At 42.0% G+C, this 20,884-nt stretch overlaps 1 protein-coding gene across 1 annotated transcript in view; it reads right to left on the bottom strand.

Annotated features, from left to right (window-relative positions):
- Positions 1-4,393: 4,393 nt before the first annotated feature.
- LOC110508322 (kin of IRRE-like protein 1) overlaps positions 4,394-20,884 on the bottom strand; it is a 104,109-nt gene continuing 87,618 nt past the window's right edge. Inside the window, exons 7-15 of the mRNA XM_021588756.2 lie at positions 16,778-16,926; positions 14,874-15,001; positions 14,127-14,253; positions 13,762-13,862; positions 11,628-11,844; positions 11,245-11,352; positions 9,666-9,793; positions 7,698-7,772; positions 4,394-5,148 (exon numbers count right to left, since the gene is read on the bottom strand). Of these exons, the coding sequence (XP_021444431.2) occupies positions 4,510-5,148; positions 7,698-7,772; positions 9,666-9,793; positions 11,245-11,352; positions 11,628-11,844; positions 13,762-13,862; positions 14,127-14,253; positions 14,874-15,001; positions 16,778-16,926 (1,672 nt within the window). The 3' untranslated portion in view covers positions 4,394-4,509. The remainder of the gene's footprint in view (positions 5,149-7,697; positions 7,773-9,665; positions 9,794-11,244; positions 11,353-11,627; positions 11,845-13,761; positions 13,863-14,126; positions 14,254-14,873; positions 15,002-16,777; positions 16,927-20,884) is intronic.

A 20,884-nucleotide genomic window follows, 5' to 3' on the forward strand; every position in this document is an offset into this window, starting at 1 on the left:
CCTTGGAACTCTGCCATGGATGGCATTTTTGCCCAGTCTCTTTCTTATGGTTGAGACATGAACACGGACCTTAACTGTGGCAAGTGAGGCCTGCAGTTCTTTAGATGTTGTTGTGGGTTCTTTTGTGACCTCTTGGATGAGTTGTCACTGTGCTCTTGGGGTAATTTTGGTAGGCCGGCCACTCCTGGGAAGGTTCACCACTGTTCCAAATGTTCTCCATTTGTGGATAATGGCTCTCAACGTGGTTCGCTGGAGTCCCAAAGCTTTAGAAATGGCTTTGTAACCCTTTCCACGCTGATAGATGTCAATTACTTTGTTCCTCATCTGTTCCTGACTTTCTTTGGATCGCGGCATGATGTCTTGCTTTTTGAGATCTTTTGGCCTACTTCACTTTGTCAGACAGGAAATCACTTCAATAGAACCTGAGTCAACAGGTCTGGCTGTAATCAGGCCTGGGTGTGGCTAGTGAAATTGAACTCAGCTTTCCAAAAAATGTGATTAACCACAGTAAATTCATGATTTAACAATGGGGGAAATTACTTTGTCACATAGGGCCATGAAGGTCCGGATAGCTTTTTCCCTTAATAAAATAAAATGATCACTTAAAAACTGCCTTTTGTGTTTACTTGGGTTATCTTTGTGTAATATTAACATTTGTTTGACGATCTGATACATTTAAGTGCGACAAATGTGCAAAAAAATAAGAAATCAGGAATACTTTTTCACAGTACTGTACACTTAGGTTGGAGTCATTAAAACCACCACATCAACCACTCCACAAATTTCTTGTTAACAAACTATAGTTTTGGGAAGTCGGTTAGGACATCTACTTTGTGCAGGGCACAAGTATTTTTCCAACAATTGTATGCAGACAGATTAATTCACTTATAATTCACTGTATCACAAGTCCAGTGGGTCAGAAGTGTACATACACTAAGTTGACTGTGCCTTTAAACAGCTTGGAAAATTCCAGAAAATGATGTAATGGCTTTAGAAGCTTCTGATAGGCTAATTGACATCATTTGTGGATGTATTTCAAGGCCTTCTTTCAAACGAAGTGCCTCTTTGCTTGACACCATGGAAAATCTAAAGAAATCAGCCAAGACCTCAGAAAAAACATTGTAGACCTCCACAAGTCTGGTTCATCCTTGGGAGCAATTTCCAAATGCCTGAAGGTACCACATACATCTGTACAAACAATAGTACGCAAGTATAAACTCCATGGACCATGCAGCCGTCATACCGCTCAGGTATGTCTCCTAGAGATGAACGTACTTTGGTGCGAAAAGTGCAAACCAATCCCAGAACAACAGCAAAGAACCTTGTGAAGATGCTGGAGGAAACAGGTACAACAGTATCTATATACACAGTAAAACGAGTCCTATATCGACATAACCTAAAAGGCCACTCAGCAAGGAAAAAGACACTGTTCCAAAACCACCATAAAAAAAGCCAGACTACGGTTTGCAACTGCACATGAGGACAAAGATTGTACTTTTTGGAGAAATGTCCTCAGTTCTGATGAAACAAAAATAGAACATTTTGGCCATAATGACCATCGTTATATTTGGAGGAAAAAGGGGGAGGCTTGCAAGCCGAAGAACACCATCCCAACCGTGAAGCACGGGGGTGGCAGCATCATGTTGTGGGGGGGCTTTGCTGCAGGAGGGACTAGTGCACTTCACAAAATAGATGTCTTCATGAGGGAGGAAAATTATGTGGATATATTGAAGCAACATCTCAAGACATCAGTTAAAGCTTGGTCACAAATGGGTCTTCCAAATGGACAATGACCCCAAGCATACTTCCAAAATTGTGGCAAAATGGCTTAAGGACAACACAGTCAATGTATTGGAGTGGCCATCACAAAGCCCTGACCTTTCAGCAAAACTGAAAAAGTGTGTGTGAGCAAGGAGGCCTACAAACCTGATTCAGTTACACCATCTCTGTAAGGAGGAATGGGCCAAAATTCACCCAACTTATTGTGGGAAGCTTGTGGAAGGCTACCCAAAACGTTTGACCCAAGTTAAACTTCTGATCCACTGGGAATGTGATGAAGCTGAAATAAATAATTCTCTACTATTCTTCTGACATTTCACATTCTCAAAATAAAGTGGTGATTCTAGCTGACCTAAGACAGGGAATTTTTACTAGGATTAAATATCAGGAATTGTAAAAAACTGAGTTTAAATGTATTTGGCTAAGGTGTATGTAAACTTCTGACTTCAACTGTAGATACAGAGATGGGTTGAGAGGAAAGAGAGAGAGAGAGAGTCAAACTGAGAGGATGTGTGAAGGTGAAGAGATATATCTAGGATGCTTTCTATCAGCATGTAAATAATCACACTCTGTGAAACACCCTCCTCTCCTCGTTTAAGAAAAGTACTCCCAGCTCTTTCTCTTATCATTTCATGTCTTCCCTCCCTTGATTGTGGCTTTCGCTTTATCAGCTCTCAGAGCTTAAGATTGTACACAATAGAGTGTTTGAGAGAAACTGTGCAAGATTGTTTGTGTATATGGGATAGAGCAAGTGTGTAGAGAGCAGACATGTGTTGAGTGCATAGACCCCAAAAAATATGGACGAAGCCATCAATGACGTCATCCCATAGTTTCCTATGAGAATGCTCAGTGGCGCATTTGATGAAGAGGAAGTGTCATTTCAGTGTGTCGCAATCTTGCTACATGGAAGAGTTTTTGGAAACATTGCATGGGCAATTTGAGCTACTCTAGGAAGTGATGTTGCAGACTAGCCCCCTCTCATGGAGTTTATCAAGTTAAAGGCTGACCGAGGTACTGCAGGCTGACATTAGCAACGAAATGATCCCATAACTTTGTCTGTGTGTTATTTAAAGTAGTCGGTTCAAGGATATACATCTGGTGAAAAATAATACATTATTGGTACCAATATTTGTGTATATAACAAAAATGTATATTCACAAATATTGACCACGAAGATCGGCACTTCACCAGTCACTTTAATTAGGGATCCTGTTATCTGGAAACAATGACTGCAGTATTACGTCGGTCTTCAAATCCTCAATGCCAGGAGACAGTCGTTCTCCCCGGGTGAGTGTATCTTTCTGCTTCACTCTGACAAGTACGTTTGTTTTTAGGTGTATACAGTACATTCGGAAAGTATTCAGACCCATTGACTTTTCCACATTTTGTTACGTTACAGCCTTATTCTAACATGAATTACAATTATTTATTTCTCATCAATCTACACATAATACCCCATAATAACATAGCAAAAACAGGTTTCTATACATTTTTGAAAATGTATTACGAATAAAAAACAAAATTACCTCATTTACATAAGTATTCAGACCCTTTGCTATGAGACTCAAAACTGAGCTCAGCTGCATCCTGTTTCCATTGATCATCCTTGAGATGTGTCTAAACTCCACCTGTGGTAAATTCAATTGATTAGACATGATTTTGAAAGTCACACACCTGTCTATATAAGGTCCCACAGTTGACAGTGCATGTCCGTACAGACCGAGATATGTTTGTGTCGGGACACAGATATGGGGAAGGGTACCAAAATATTTCTGCAGCATTGAAGGTCCCCAAGAACACAGTGGCCTCCATCATTATTAAATGGAAGAAGTTTGGAACCACCAAGACTCTTCCTAGAGCTGGCCACCCGGCAAACGGAGCAGTCGGGGAGAAGGGCCTTGGTCAGGGAGGTGACCAAGAACCCGGGGTCAAGGGGTCACTCTAATAGAGCTCCAGAGTTCCTCTGTGGAGGTGGGAGGACCTTCCAGAAGAACATCCATCTCTGCAGCACTACACCAATCAGGCCTTTATGGTAGCGTGGCCATACGGAAGCCCTAGTATCAAAATATATCAAATTGACATGGAAAATTACTCAATGTCCCCCTCAGGTGGCGAAGAAGTATAATACACCTAAACTAACAAAACCGGGCTGATAAACTGGCTGGTGTTCCTCAGTAAAAAGCACATGACAGCCTGCTTGGAGTTTCCCAAAAGGCACCCAAAGGACTCTCAGACCATGAGAAACAAGATTTTCTGGTCTGATGAAACCAAGATTGAATGCCAAGCGTCACGTCTGGATGAAACCTGGCACCATCCCTACGGTGAAGCATGGTGGTGGCAGCATCATGCTGTGGGAATTTTTTTCAGCGGCATGAGAGAAACTCCCCCCTATACAGGTGTGCCAAAGTTGTAGCATCATTCCCAAGAGGACTCAAGGCTGTAATAACTGACAAAGGTGCTTCAACAAAGTACTGAGTAAAGGTTCTGAATACTTATGTAAATGTGATATTTCTGTTTTTTATAAATGTGCAAAAATGTTTAAAAACCTGTTTTTGCATTATGGAGTATTGTGTGTAAAATATTGAGGGAAAAAATGATTTCATCAATTTTAGAATAAGGCTGTACCATAACAACATGTGGAAAAAGTCAAGGGTTCTGAATACTTTCCGAATGCACTGTATGCATGTATCTGTGTGTACGAAAACCACTGTGTACTACACAATACATCAATCACACGTGTGTCTGCATCCTCTGCGTGTGTCTCTGATTGTAGTCCGTACCAGGAGGAGAGGAGTAGGAGAAGCGGGTGGAGGTACCATACTTCCCAAGCAGAGTTTCTGGACCAGGACCTAGTCCTTGGACTGGCCCTGGTCCCACCCCTTGTCCAGTTGGGTACATCTCATAGGCTGGCCCTACTTCCGGGGGCGGGGCAAAGCCCATCCGATAGGTGGGATACTTGGCGGGGTAGCCGTAGTTGTCATAGGTGAGCTGAGTGTTGCTGTCCAATAGGCCGCAGTCACCGGGGAATTCGCTGGTCTGTGAAGTGGGATGGTAAGGATGGGTGATGTTGGGCGGGGCTTGGCTCTGCCCAGCCCTAGTGAAGGTGTTGAACTGGGCGTAGCTAGTATGAGACATCCTGGAAAGAGGTCGGGGGTCGTAGCACCCTGCCCGTGACCCCGGATTCCCCGGGACCCCTCCTGCCACCACCGCCCCCCCGGGGCCCCCTGGTGGTCCACTGGAGTTAGCTCCTGTAGCTCCCCCCGGAGGGTTGGAGTTCCGGAACTCTCCCTGGTACATCATAGAGCGGGACGACGGCCTGGCATCGTCGTGGGTGGTCGCGCGGACATTGTAGTAGCCGTTCGTTGGATCCTAAGAATAGAGATGAGGAAATAGTGAGATTTTTACATGGGTTAAAATGTGAGGTTTGAGCATTATTTGAGGTGTGAGTTAGTCATGTTTGATATGTTGTGTGTTAGTTGTGCATTGTACTGTCCTAAGGATAGAGGTGAGGCGATAGTGAGCTTTTTTCAAGCTTACATGAGTGTTTACATTTGAGATGTGAGCATATTTGAGGTAGTCAATGTGATAATTTGTGTGAAATGTTATGTGTAAGTTGTGTATTGTGATTTCCTAAGGATAGTGAGCTTTTTACATGTGTTTTAATTTGAGGTGTCAGCATATTTGAGGTGTAAGGTAGTCATTGTGATATTTTGTGTGATGGGTTTATGTGTATTGTGTTGTATACAGTCACCCATCTACACACAATAAATACCCCATAATAACAAAGTGAAAACTTTTTTTTTGAAATGTTTGCAAATTTATTGAAAATGAAATACAGAAATATCTCATTTTCAATACATGTTAGAATCCCATTTGGCGGCAATTACAGCTGTGAGTCTTTCTTGGTAAGTCTCTAAGAGCTTTGCAGACCTAGATTGTACAATATTTGCACATTATCATTAAAAAAATGTAAGCTCTGGCAAGTTCATTGTGGATCATTGCTAGACATTTTCTAGTCTTGCCATAGATTTTCAATCCGATTTAAGTCAAAACTGTAACTAGTATATTTGGCCATGCGTTTTAGGTTACTGTCCTGCTGAAAGGTGAATTTGTCTCCCAGTGTCTGTTGGAAAGCAGACTGAAGCAGGTTTTCCTTTAGGATTTTTCCTGTGCTTAGCTCTATTATCCTAAAAAACTCCCTAGTCCTTGCTGATGACAAGCATACTCATAACATGATCTAGCCAACACCATGCTTGAAAATATGAAGAGTGGTACTCAGTGATGTGTTGTGTTGGATTTGCCCCAAACATAACATTTTGTATTTAGGACATTAAGTTAATTTCTTTGCCACATTTTTAGCAGTTTTACTTTCAAACAGGATGCAGGTTTTGCAAAATGTTTATTCTATACAGGCTTCCTTTTCACACTGTCAATTAGGTAAATATTGTGGGAGTAATTACAATGTTGTTGATCCATCCTCAGTTTTCTCCTATCACAGCCATTAAACTCTGTAACTGTTTTAAAGTCGCTTGTGCTTCTAGTTCCGACAATGCAGTAATAACCAACGAGTAATCTAACTAACAATTCCAAAACTACTACCTTATACACACAAGTGTAAAGGGATAAAGAATATGTACATAAAGATATGTGAATGAGTGATGGTACAGAACGGCATAGGCAAGATGCAGTAGATGGTATTGAGTACAGTATATACATATGAGATGAGTATGTAAACAAAGTGGCATAGTTTAAAGTGGCTAGTGATACATGTATTACATAAAGATGCAGTAGATGATATAGAGTACAATATATACGTAGACATATGAGATGAATAATGTAGGGTATGTAAACATTATTTTAAGTAGCATTGTTTAAAGTGGCTAGTGATATATTTTACATCAATTTCCATTATTAAAGTGGCTGGAGTTGAGTCAGTATGTTGGCAGCAGTCACTCAATGTTAGTGGTGGCTGTTTAACAGTCTGATGGCCTTGAGATAGAAGCTGTTTTTCAGTCTCTCGGTCCCAGCTTTGATGCACCTGTACTGACCTCGCCTTCTGGATGATAGCGGGGTGAACAGGCAGTGGCTCGGGTGGTTGTTAGGAAGGAAGCCCTGTATATTTGTAGTGACTGGGTGCATTGATACCCCAACCAAAGTGTAATGAATAACTTCACCTTGCTCAAAAGATATTCAATGTCTGATGTTTTTTTTTACACGTCTACCAATAGGTGCCCTTCTTTGCAAGACATTGGAAAACCTCCCTGGTCTGATTGAATCTGTGTTTGAGGGACATTACAGATAATTGTATGTGTGGGGAGATGCGGTAAAACACTATTATTGTTAAACATGTTAAACACTATTATTGTACACAGAGTGAGACCATGCAACTTATTATGTGACTTGTTAAGCTATTTTTTCTTATTTAGGCTTGCCATAACAAAGGGGATGAATCATACTTATTGACTCAAGATATTTCAGCTATTCATTTTTGATTAATTTGTTAACCTTTCTAAAAACAAATATTCCACTTCGACATTGTGGGGTATTGTGTCAATGACATTGTGGGGTATTGTGTCAATGACAATTTTAAATTCAGGCTGTAACACAACTAAATGCAGAAAACCTCAAAGTGTGTGAATACTTTCTGAAGGCATGAGATTTATTTTATTTCACCTAGGCAAGTCATAAGAACAAATTCTTATTTTCAATGACGGGCCTAGGAACAGTGGGTTGGTTAACTGCCTGTTCAGGGGCAGAATGACAGATTTGTACCTTGTCAGCTCGGGGGTTTGAACTTGCAACAAATGCTTTAACCACTAGTCCAACGCTCTAACCACTAGGCTACCCTGCCGCCCCAGATGTATGTTGTTTTGAGGTAGGTTGTATGAAGTGAGTAGCAGAGAGAGAGAGTTGCTCACCTTCAGTTCGTACTCCTCACAGGTATCGAGCTCACTGCGCAGGTCCTGCTTCAGATCCATATCGTCTTTGAATGGCTGAGTGGAGGGAGAGAGGGAGACAGAGGGCAGAAACTAAACCATCAAACAACAAAAAACACACAGGGAGAGAGAGAAAGGAGGGAAGGAAGAGGAAAACAGAATATCCGGTTTTTCATATGATGAAAACAATATAAAATGTTATTTGATAAATGTTTGTTGACTACAGTTAAAATTGTTATAGACAGGGCTATGCAGCTCATAAGGGGGAACTCAGTCAGTGGTTTGTTCTCAAACAACAATTAAATGCTTCAGCACCTTATAGCTTCTATAACACTTTCTGTCTTAAAGCGGCAATAGGTAACTTTTTGGGCGACCCAACCAAATTCACATAGAGGTGTGAGTTGTAGATCTGTCATTATCATTGAAAGCAAGAATAAGAAGCCGTAGATCAGTTCAATGTGTGCTATTTCTATGCTTCCCGTTCTTAAAACCAGTTGGGGGCGCTATTTCATTATTGGATAAAAAAACGTGCCCGTTTTAAGCGCAATATTTTGTCACGAAAAGATGCTCGACTATGCATATAATTGACAGCTTTGGAAAGAAAACAGTCTGACGTTTCCAAAACTGCAAAGATATTATCTGTGAGTGCCACAGAAACCAAGATGAAACTTCAAACAGGAAATGAGCAGAATTTCTGAAGCTCTGTTTTCCATTGTCTCCTTATGTGGCTGTGAATGCACCACGAACGAGCCTGCCCTTTCTGTCGTTTCTTCAAGATGTCTGCAGCATTGTGACGTATTTGTTGGCATATCATTGGAAGATTGGCCATAAGAGACTACATTTTCCAGGGGTCCGCCCGGTGTCCTTTGTCTAAATTGGTGCGTAATCTTCAGGTGCGGGCATTTTCTCCTGGGATTCAGGAGAGAAAGCACACTTCCACGAACGATATATCATCGAAGAGATATGTGAAAAACACCTTGAGGATTGGTTCTAAACAACGTTTGCCATGTTTCAGTCGATATTATGGAGTTCATTTGGAAAAAAGTTTGGCGTTTTGATGACTGGATTTTTGTTTTTTTTTGGTAGCCAAACATGACGCACCAAACGGAGCGATTTCTCCTAAACAAATAATCTTTCAGGAAAAACTGAACATTTGCTATCTAACAGAGTCTCCTCATTGAAAAAATCTGAAGTTCTTCAAAGGTAAATTATTTTATTAGAATGCTTTTCTGTTTTTTGTGAAAATGTTGCCTGCTGAATGCTAACGCTAATGCTAACGCTAAATGCTACGCTAGCTAGCTACTGTTACACAAATGATTGTTTTCCTATGGTTGAGAAGCATATTTTGAAAATCTGAGATGACAGTGTTGTTAACAAAAGGCTAAGCTTGAGAGCTAGCATATTTATTTCATTTCATTTGCGATTTTCATGAATAGTTAACGTTGCGTTATGGTAATGAGCTTGAGGCTGTATTCACTATCCGGGATGACTAAGTGCTAGAGGTTAAGTTTCGTTTTTGAGTCTTTTACTTTCGGTTTTGTAGTTTCAACCAGATGAAATATAATATTTTTGCTTATGGAAAAGGTATTTCACAGCGGTTAGATGGCACAATAATTCTTTACACTATACTTGCTTGTTTTGTCACAGGGAATAGAGTGCTATTTGGGACACACCCTCAGCCTGTGAGAAGTCTTCAGGTAAAAAATAACATAAACCCTCTATCCATGTCCCGTTTATCCTTAATTGTATTGTTTTACTATAAAGTCTAAATGCACTTGAAATAAACAGCAAAAGTAAAGAAAGGTTCAGGACTGCACTTTGATTCCCTTCAACATGGTATAGTTGGCACATTTTTTTTTTTTTTGAGGAGACGCGCTCCTTTGTCAAAACAATTGCCCTTTAAATAAAGTTTGATTTGTATTATAGAGGTGGGTGTTGTGGGGTACTCACGGAGTACATGGTCTTGACCATGCGTGTCGCCGTGGAAATGCTCCCTGACTCCTCCTCCAGACTGTGTGTCTCCTTGTTGACCGTTTCCACCTTGATGTCTGGCTTCCCCAGAGTGACCCCACGTCGACCTGGAACCCAAACAAGACAGAGGCTGCTGTCAAACACACACATGTACGCATGCGCATGCACACACACACACACACACACACACACATACATATACAACAAAACACACCTATTCAATGACAGACATATGTCCTGTATCAAATGGCACCCTGAACAAAAATAGTACACTGTAAAGGGAATCAGGTGATTTTTAGGACACGTCCTATATGAATGACACACAGACATGTACACACAGAGAGATGTTGCATGCAGAGGGCGTGGTAGCTGATTGGTACAATACGGCCTACAGGGAGGAGGTGAGGGCCCTCGGAGTGTGGTGTCAGGAAAATAACCTCACACTCAACGTCAACAAAACTAAGGAGATGATTGTGGACTTCAGGAAACAGCAGAGGGAACACCCCCCTATCCACATCGATGGAACAGTAGTGGAGAGGGTAGCAAGTTTTAAGTTCCTCGGCATACACATCACAGACAAACTGAATTGGTCCACTCACACAGACAGCATCGTGAAGAAGGCGCAGCAGCGCCTCTTCAACCTCAGGAGGCTGAAGAAATTCGGCTTGTCACCAAAAGCACTCACAAACTTCTACAGATGCACAATCGAGAGCATCCTGGCGGGCTGTATCACCGCCTGGTATGGCAACTGCACCGCCCTCAACCGTAAGGCTCTCCAGAGGGTAGTGAGGTCTGCACAACGCATCACCGGGGGCAAACTACCTGCCCTCCAGGACACCTACACCACCAGATGTCACAGGAAGGCCATAAAGATCATCAAGGACATCAACCACCCGAGCCACTGCCTGTTCACCCCGCTATCATCCAGAAGGCGAGGTCAGTACAGGTGCATCAAAGCTCTGACCGAGAGACTGAAAAACAGCTTCTATCGCAAGGCCATCAGACTGTTAAACAGCCACCACTAACACTGATTGGCTGCTGCCAACACACTGACACTGACTCAACTCCAGCCACTTTAATAATGGGAATTGATGGGAAATGATGTAAATATATCACTAGCCACTTTAAACAATGCTACCTTATATAAATGTTACTTACCCTACATTATTCATCTCATATGCATACGTATATACTGTACTCTATATCATCGACGGTATCCTTATGTAATACATGTATCACTAGCCACTTTATACTATACTATGCCACTTTGTTTACATACTCATCTCATTTGTACATACTGTACTCGATACCATCTACTGTATCTTGCCTATGCTGCTCTGTACCATCACTCATTCATATATCCTTATGTACATATTCTTTATCCCCTTACACTGTGTACAAGACAGTAGTTTTGGAATTGTTAGTTAGATTACTTGTTATTACTGCATTGTCGGAACTAGAAGCACAAGCATTTCGCTACACTCGCATTAACATCTGCTAACCATGTGTATGTGACAAATAAAATTTGATTTGATTTGATTTGATTTGATTTACTCACTGCCTTTTCGTTGGCGGTAGAGGAAGAAGGCCAGAGCCAGCAGAAAGATCAGGAGCAGGATGGAGGATCCTACTGTTCCACCAGCTATAATCCCCACTGGAACAATCTCTGTACACAGAGACGAGACAGACAGAGACACATGGTTATACCAACATATAATGCTAATATATGCCATTTAGCAGACACTTTTATCCAAAGTGACTTACTTTTTAAGGTGTGGATGGAGAGTGGAATTCCCTCTTTGTGTATTTTATTTAGATATTGATAGATACATACATAAATGAGAGAGGGAGATTAGTGTTGGGAACAGAGAGGAAGGGGGAAAGTGATGGACCCGGGGATCGCCTCTTCAGGGGATGAAGCCAGGCAGCTTTAAGGTGTACCTTTCTCCTCCAAGGTGATGATCATAGTCCCTGGTCCGAAGGCGTTCCAGGCGGTGCAGTTGTACGGAGAGTGGAAGTCAGACTGCATGACGTTGTTGATGGTGAGGGTGGAGAGGACAGCCCCTCCCTGGGAGTGAGGTTTACTCTGTTCCACCGTGTACCTCTCCAGCAGAGTCCCCTTCTCCTTCTCCCACACGTTCTCCTTCCACGCCCACACCTGGGAGGAGTCAAACACACATGCACGCACAACAATAAAAACTGTGAGTCAATGGAGAATAGAACATCTGTTTATACAGCCATACTGTATATTCAAACACAACATATACAGTGCCTTGCGAAAGTATTTGGCCCCCTTGAACTTTGCGACCTTTTGCCACATTTCAGGCTTCAAACATAAAGATATAAAACTGTATTTTTTTGTGAAGGATCAACAACAAGTGGGACACAATCATGAAGTGGAACGACATTTATTGGATATTTCAAACTTTTTTAACAAATCAAAAACTGAAAAATTGGGCGTGCAAAATTATTCAGCCCCTTTACTTTCAGTGCAGCAAACTCTCTCCAGAAGTTCAGTGAGGATATCTGCTTTTCTTCAGCAGGGACAGGGAAGATGGTTAAAATTGATGGGAAGATGGATGGAGCCAAATACAGGACCATTCTGGAAGAAAACCTGATGGAGTCTGCAAAAGACCTGAGACTGGGACGGAGATTTGTCTTCCAACAAGACAATGATCCAAAACATAAAGCAAAATCTACAATGGAATGGTTCAAAAATAAACATATCCAGGTGTTAGAATGGCCAAGTCAAAGTCCAGACCTGAATCCAATCGAGAATCTGTGGAATTAACTGAAAACTGCTGTTCACAAATGCTCTCCATCCAACCTCACTGAGCTCGAGCTGTTTTGCAAGGTGGAATGGCAAAAAATGTCAGTCTCTCAATGTGCAAAACTGATAGAGACATACCCCAAGTGACTTACAGCTGTAATCGCAGCAAAAGGTGGCGCTACAAAGTATTAATTTAAGGGGGCTGAATAATTTTGCACGCCCAATTTTTCAGTTTTTGATTTGTTAAAAAAGTTTGAAATATCCAATAAATGTCGTTCCACTTCATGATTGTGTCCCACTTGTTGTTGATTCTTCACAAAAAAATACAGTTTTATATCTTTATGTTTGAAGCCTGAAATGTGGCAAAAGGTCGCAAAGTTCAAGGGGGCCGAATACTTTCGCAAGGCACTGTAAGTACTCATATAACCATACATACACCCCACCCCCCCACCCACCCACCCACCCACACACACACACACAATACATTAGGTTCCGTGTCTTTAACACAAACACACCTAAGGACACACACATGCATGCAGACACACACACACACACCTGGTCGAGGCAGGTGTACACAAGCAATAAAGAATCTAGCAGATTTTCTACCGTAAATCTGCTGAAGTAGTTAAACTATTAAATATGGAGCATAAATACATCAAACATGTTGTACTAATGTACCTTTAAACCCCCAAAAATGAAAAAGGCAAAGAGACTGGAGGAGGCAGAAAAAGAAATAAAAGATTTGAACTTATCCCCTCCTCTTCCCTCCCTCCCATTCACCAGCCCCCTGTTTCCTCACACGTACACAGCGCCATATGTCATAGGTCCTCTTTCTCTGCATTAAGTTAAAACTATAATGCCGTATCACACTATATGCTCCTAGCTCCCACTGGCTGTCACAAATGGCTCACTATTCCCTTTATAGTGCACTACTTTCAGAGCTCTGGTCAAAAGTAGTGCACTATAAAGGGAATATGGTGCCATTTGTAACCACTAAAAGGCAGGAGTGGAGACTTTTTTAATAAAGCACAGATTTCTGTCATGTCTCTGCTGGTGTAGTGGATAATCGATACTGAAAGGTACAGAATTTTACTCTCCCCTTCACTCTCACATCATCCCCTTCTCACACCACGTGTTGTCAGTACAGTTACTATTCATGCATTCACTCGCTCTTTTCACAAAGACTTACAATTAATAAGAAATTTACAAAGCATTTCGAGGCATTTATAAATGCATATACATGAAATGTATTATGAAGTGTTGCAGACATTTCATAGGATATCTCACAGAGTTCACTTCACTTACAATCTTATCGGGTGGAGGGGTGCTAGCGATATAGCACTTGACCTCTCCTCTCTCCCCTCTCACTGCGTACTGCACTGGTTCGCTGGAGATAATGGGAGGGCCTGGGGGAGACAGACAGATACAGCTATTTAGACTCCACTCATGACAAAACAAGTGATAATGAGGGGAAATTTGTGCTAGACAAGGGGAACCTGATCCTATATCAACACTCCTATTCTGAGACACTTTATGAATATGGGCCCAGAAGTAATAACAGCAGAATCGAAAGGGCAGTAATGTTAAAAGTAAAACTGTATGTGTGTGTGTGTGTGTGTGTGTGTGTGTGTGTGTGTGTGTACACTATACACGGCTGTACTCTAACTGACCGTTGACTATAAGATAGACCTCAGTCTCTCTCACTCCGATCCTGGGGACGATAGCCTTACACACATACTGGCCCGCATCTGCCTGGCTCACGGACTTCAGGACCAGCTCCTCATTGTTACTAAGGACCTGAAAAGGACACACACAGGCACGCACACAAGTACGGGAAGGAGATTAGATGGAACCGAGTTGTAAAGGGAGGGAGGGAGGGAGATATTTAATTAATAAAACATGTTGATTTTCTCAGCAGCAGGCTCCAGTATATTTTTTTATTACAGTAGTTATAAAGCATTCATAAAATATTTAGGGCATAGGTTAGGAGTTCAACATTAGTTGATTTGGGGGGGTTAGATTTAGGTTTGGGGAGAGTAAGAAGTGCAGGTGGGACAAGGTTCAATGTAGTGCTGCTTTTATGGGTTTAGGGTATTTAAATTCGGCCGGTGGGCAATATTAACCTTAAATGTGATGATTACCAGGACCTAAATATAAAGAGTACCAGCACCCAAAATGAGTTACATCTGGCACCTCTTTCAGTCCAAGTCAAGCACTGGTAGAATGGATATGGACGTCCCGATATGGGGTTTCAGGGTCCTGGATAGCAGCAGTGCTGGGGTCAATTCCATTTTATTTCAGTCAATTGTGGAAGTAAAGTGAAATTCCAATTAGAATTATTTACTGAATTGAATTCATTTAAATGGATTTGAGCTCAACCCAGGATTTATAGCAGAGTATAGCTTCTCAGTTCTCACCATGTTCGATCCCTTCTTGGTCCAGGTGAGTGTGAGTGGAGGGTTTCCGGCCCACTTGCAGTTGAGTTTGGCATCAAAGTCAATGTCCACTGTAATCGGTGTGAGCGCCCCCTTCAGGATAGGACCATCTGACAGACAGACAGATACAGTCGTTAAACAGGTATATAGAATTTGTTCTTAACTGACTTGCCTCAGCACTGTAGGTGCGTGAGACAAGTGTTATTTGACATGTATCTTTTTGGACACGCAAAGACCCAAATGGCGTTCAATAGAAATCCTTGTTGAGAATGAAACGACGGAACAAATGAACAACGAAAAAGCACAGCAAGTAAGTGAAAGAAATAGGTTCTGATTATGTTTTACTGGTAATGGGGACATACGTAAATGCCAACAAAATAACTTTTTGGTCAGTGTGGTGTGTGTGTGTGTATAACCTTTATTTAACTAGGCAAGAAGATTAAGAACAAATTCTTATCTACAATGATGGCCTGGACGATGCTGGGCCAATTTTGCGCCGCTCTGTGGGACTCCCAATCACGGCCTGATGTGATACAGCCTGGATTCGAACCAGGGACTCTTGCACTGAGATGCAGTGCCTTAGACCGCTGCATCCATGTGTGTCTGTTAACTATTTAACTGTACTAGAATGCTTAAAAGGCAGCAAAAAAATGTAATATCTGATACCAGTATCAGCCACAAATGTCATATCGGTGCATCACTACATTAAATTTACCAGCTTCAGAAATTGCAGCCCAAATAAATGCTTCACAGAGTTCAAGTAACAGGCACATCTCAACATCAACTGTTCAGAGGAGACTGTGTGAATCAGTCCCGAATTGCTGCAAAGAAACCACTACTAAATTACACCAATAATAAGAAGAGACTTGCTTGGGCCAAGAAACATAAGCAATGGGCATTAGACTGGTGGAAATCTGTCCTTTGGTCTGATGAGTCCAAATTTGAGATTTTTGGTTCTAACCGCCGTGTCTTTGTGAGACGCAGAGTAGATGAACAGATGATCTCCGCATGTAGGTGTTGAAGCTAGAAGCAAAAGCATTTCGCTACACCCATAATAACATCTGCTAATCACGTGTATGTGACCAATCAAATGTATTTTATTTGTGTGGTTCCCACCGAGAAGAATGGAGGAGGTGTAATGGTGTGGGGGTGCTTTGCTGGTGACATTGTCTGCAGCGATACGCTATTCCATCTGGTTTCTGCTTAGTGGGACTGACATTTGTTTTTCAACAGGACAATGACCCAGCACACCTCCAGGCTATTTGACCAAGAAGGAGAGTGATGGAATGCTGCATCAGATGACCTGGCTTCCACAATCACCCGATCTCAACCCAATTGAGATTTGTATTTCTATTGAACCTTTATTTAACTACGCAAGTCAGTTAAGAACAAATTCTTATTTACAATGACGGCCTACCCCTGGCCAAACCCGGACAACGCTGGGCTAATTGTGCGCCACCCTATGGGACTCCCAATCACAGCCAGATGTTATGCAGCCTAGATTCTAACCAGGTACTGCCACTCGGCAGCATGGTTTGGGACAAGTTGGACCATGGGGGCTGAGATAAAATGTTGCTGTTTTTAAGCTAATTTACTGCAATTCTACAAATGAGGGGGGTGGGGTCACGTGCCCTGCATGCCCTGGGATAGATGGATGGACAGACAGACAGATACAGTAGAAAAGAAAGCAGATAAACAGACAACAGACTATTATGCTGCCTCAGTCTTCTATCTGTTTATCTGCTGTCTTAAGTGTATGGAGGTTTGGAACTGTAAATGACAAGTCTAGGTGATGTGTTTGTTGGTCTTGATATGTAAATGTATGAGCTGTGGAAATGAATTTCCTCTTCAGAGGACAATAACATCTATCTAATAGTCAGACTCACAGTGTACATCGACCACGATGCTGAGGTTGGTGTGTCCCACAGCGTTGAACACAGAGCAGGAGACCGGCTCGGTGTGAAAGGAGTGGTCTACTGTGGTCACAAACACACTCTCCCTCGCCCCCTCCAGGAGAACACCACCCTTCGCCCACCTGAGAGAGACACAGGTGTCACATAGCAACACTGATCTTCACTACAGTACATGTTCACATAGCACAAACACACCCAAACAGATACACTTTCACAGGTTGTATTCACAAGACACCAAATGGAAGAAAACAGACTGAAATGGGGAGGGACTACCTGAACTTGTCCAATATGAAATGCTTGTTTTTGGTTTTCTGTTGCAAAATGTTTTACTACGTTTTGCTGATAGGGGAGAGTGGGGTAAATTAAGCCAAATGGTTAGTTGAGCCACCCATTGTTTCTAGGAAACCATACACAGCATTTATAATTTAACCAAATATTTAGGAAGAGGTCATCATTTCATGGAGGTCCAAAAAAACAGATTTTCACAAAGTCAAATTAATGTATTGTGTTATAGGTTTCATGAGGCTACCATCTAAACCAACGTAGATAGTTTTAATATTGTTTTGTACATCAGTTGGGGTCTCCATAAGATAAAGTATGAGGTCCTAAACCTAGCATTAAAGTGTATCCTTGTAGCTGTGTTGGCTAATATAGTCAAAATGTTTGCATTTGGGTTAGTTGAGCCAATGTTCATGGAGTAAGTTGAGCCAATGGGAACCATACCCCATACAAATGAGGATGGCATTTTGTCAGTTTTATGCTTAATATGCGTAACAAGTATAGTATTTTTGCAATGATTAATGCATATGAACTCAAGATAGTGCATTTGTATTGTAACAGAGCAGAAATCATCGTGCCCCGTGTATGCCAAACATAAAACCAGCAGGGGTCTAGCCCCCCTTGACATCCTTGAGAGAGCATCCAAGGAAGTGAGAGAAGGGAAGAAGTCCATTTGAGCAGCAACAATGGATGAAATACATTGACTGAATGACACTGAAGAAAAAGAAAACAAACATGAACCCGTGTAAAAGATGACATGGAGTCTGAGCTTGCTAAACATATCAAGAATCTTGTTTTATGGACTTAGTGGCCTCAACTAGAATTTGCCTACAAATTGGCACATTGAAACAACCTCCCTGTCCCAAACAACTGGTCGCAAAATGGAAGAGTAAGTGATATTGAACAAAGATATCTATATCTGAATGTAGGCATATATATTATTTACAATATACATTACAACAGGGTAGGAGTAAAAACAAAAACCTAACAAAAGATAACTATTGTAAAATAGATTGTGTCTGTAAAATGTATATAGTATGTATAAGCTAAGCGTTGTTTTTCATAAGTTTACTCCAATTAGGGGAGGGGTGGTAGGGTTAGTGGAAAATAATAAAGCAAAACATATTTTTAAAAGATGTCAATATATACAGTAGCAGTCAAGTTTGGACACACCAACTCATTCAATGTTTTTATTTTTTTACTACACTGCTCAAAAAAATAAAGGGAACACTAAAATAACACATCCTAGATCTGAATGAATGAAATATTCTTATTAAATAGTTTTTTCTTTACATAGTTGAATGTGCTGACAACAAAATGATCAATGGAAATCAAATTTATCAACCCATGGAGGTCTGGATTTGGAGTCACACTCAAAGATGGAGCGAGACATGTCCCAGATGTGCTCAATTGGATTCAGGTTTGGGGAACGGGCGGGCCAGTCCATAGCATCAATGCCTTCCTCTTGCAGGAACTGCTGACACACTCCAGCCACATGAGGTCTAGCATTGTCTTGCATTAGGAGGAACCCAGGGCCAACCGCACCAGCATATGGTCTCACAAGGGGTCTGAGGATCTCATCTCGGTACCTAATGGAAGTCAGGCTACCTCTGGCGAGCACATGGGGGGCTGTGCGGCCCCCCAAAGAAATGCCACCCCACACCATAACTGACCCACCGCCAAACCGGTCATGCTGGAGGATGTTGCAGGCAGCAGAACGTTCTCCGCGGCGTCTCCAGACTCTGTCACATGTGCTCAGTGTGAACCTGCTTTCATCTGTGAAGAGGACAGGGCGCCAGTGGCAAATTTGCCAATCTTGGTGTTCTCTGGCAAATGCCAAACGTCCTGCACGGTGTTGGGCTGTAAGCACAACCTCCACCTGTGGACGTGGGGGCCCTCATGGAGTCTGTTTCTGGACGTTTGAGCAGACACATGCACATTTGTGGCCTGCTGGAGGTCATTTTGCAGGGCTCTGGCAGTGCTCCTCCTGCTCCTCCTTGCACAAAGGCGGAGGTAGCGGTCCTGCTGCTGGGTTGTTGCCCTCCTACGGCCTCCTCCACGTCTCCGGATGTACTGGCCTGTCTCCTGGTAGTGCCTCCATGCTCTGGACACTATGCCGACAGACACAGCAAACCTTCTTGCCACAGCTCGCATTGATGTGCCATCCTGGATGAGCTGCACTACCTGAGCCACTTGTGTGGGTTGTAGACTCCGTCTCATGCTACCACTAGAGTGAAAGCACCGCCAGCATTCAAAAGTGATCATAACATCAGCCAGGAGGCATAGGAACTGAGAAGTGGTCTGTGGTCACCACCTGCAGAACCACTCCTTTATTGGGGGTGTCTTGCTAATTGCCTATAATTTCCACCTGTTGTCTATTCCATTTGCACAACAGCATGTGCAATTTATTGTCAATCAGTGTTGCTTCCTAAGTGGACAGTTTGATTTCACAGAAGTGTGATTGACTTGGAGTTACATTGTGTTGTTTAAGTGTTCCCTTTATTTTTTTGAGCAGTGTATTTTCTAAGTTCTATACATGGGGTGGCCAAGGCTACTTCAGGGGGTCATTAGACCATGACAGAAAAGTTGTGTGTAACCCTAATGTGGCATCCAAGGAGCATGAATGAATCCTATGATTGCTGATTAGAGGTAGAAGTGATAATTTACTTAACCCAGAGTTCTTCAATGTGGCAGATAGTGTGGTCCAAAAGGGTTACTTCACTAGAATTCTTTAACATAATATGAATAGTCAGTGTCTCTACCTCGGAACTGCAGCTCAATATCGCACGCACGCACACACGCACACACACACGAGACTTGGATCACTTTGTTTTCATGAATATAATCTGAATCTATGAGTGATGAACATCCAAAATATTTTCAGAAAACAAAGCTCAAGCACCAAGGAGATAAGATAGCATTCGTGTGTTACATAAATTGCATAGTTTATTTACAACAAAAAAAACACACTGCAATTTGACATACCAGGTATCAAGCAGAAATGGAATTGAAAAATAAAAATAATTTTGGTGCCCATCAAAATTACAAACGTATCATATTTATGCTCATATATATTATGTTAACTAATAGCAAAGAAAGTTTTGGAATTGGCCTAATCAAGACCAAATTAAATCTGTGTGATGTGATACCCTTTGGATGTATCATTTTAGAATGTCAGTGTAGCTAGCTAGTAGCTAGTACACAGTGCAGGTTTTAATCATGACGAGAGGGACCACCTAAGTGACAAATGATCCTAGGTAGATTTAAAACAGCATCATTCTGTGGTTCTGGGAACTGGCTAAATGTTTCACAAACTCATCCATGTTGAGGGAGCGGGCCCTCCTTGACTCAACACTGAATTCAGAGGTGACTTAACCTGTCATCAACCATTGTTGTCCTAAAGTGGGTTTTAATCCATTTTAAAGCTGAGAAGCTTCTCTCACAAGAAGCACTGCTGACTGGTGTAACAACATAAATCTTACAGCGTGGAAATAGCTCATGGAAGACCTCTTTATAAGGTTCAAGAAACACAACAAAGTCAAGGAGAGTAGACGGTCTGTCCCTTCCACTTTTCTCCTATCAAGAAGCCGCTTGGTTTGATGAACCTCATGTTTGGGGTCCTCTAAATCTGACTCAAAGGTCTGAGCAAAGGAAAACAGAGGCTCCGCATTCAAGAATGTTGTACTCTTTGGGTTGAGAGACTGGACCTCTTGCATTATCTTGCAATTCTTCCTTGGAAACGCCTCTGCAGCTCAGCTGTGAGACTGTCAAGCACCTGATAAAAGATAGCTCTATGGAAGC

The sequence above is a fragment of the Oncorhynchus mykiss genome, chromosome 28 (assembly GCF_013265735.2).
Source record: "Oncorhynchus mykiss isolate Arlee chromosome 28, USDA_OmykA_1.1, whole genome shotgun sequence".
NCBI classification, from domain to species: Eukaryota; Metazoa; Chordata; class Actinopteri; order Salmoniformes; family Salmonidae; genus Oncorhynchus; species Oncorhynchus mykiss.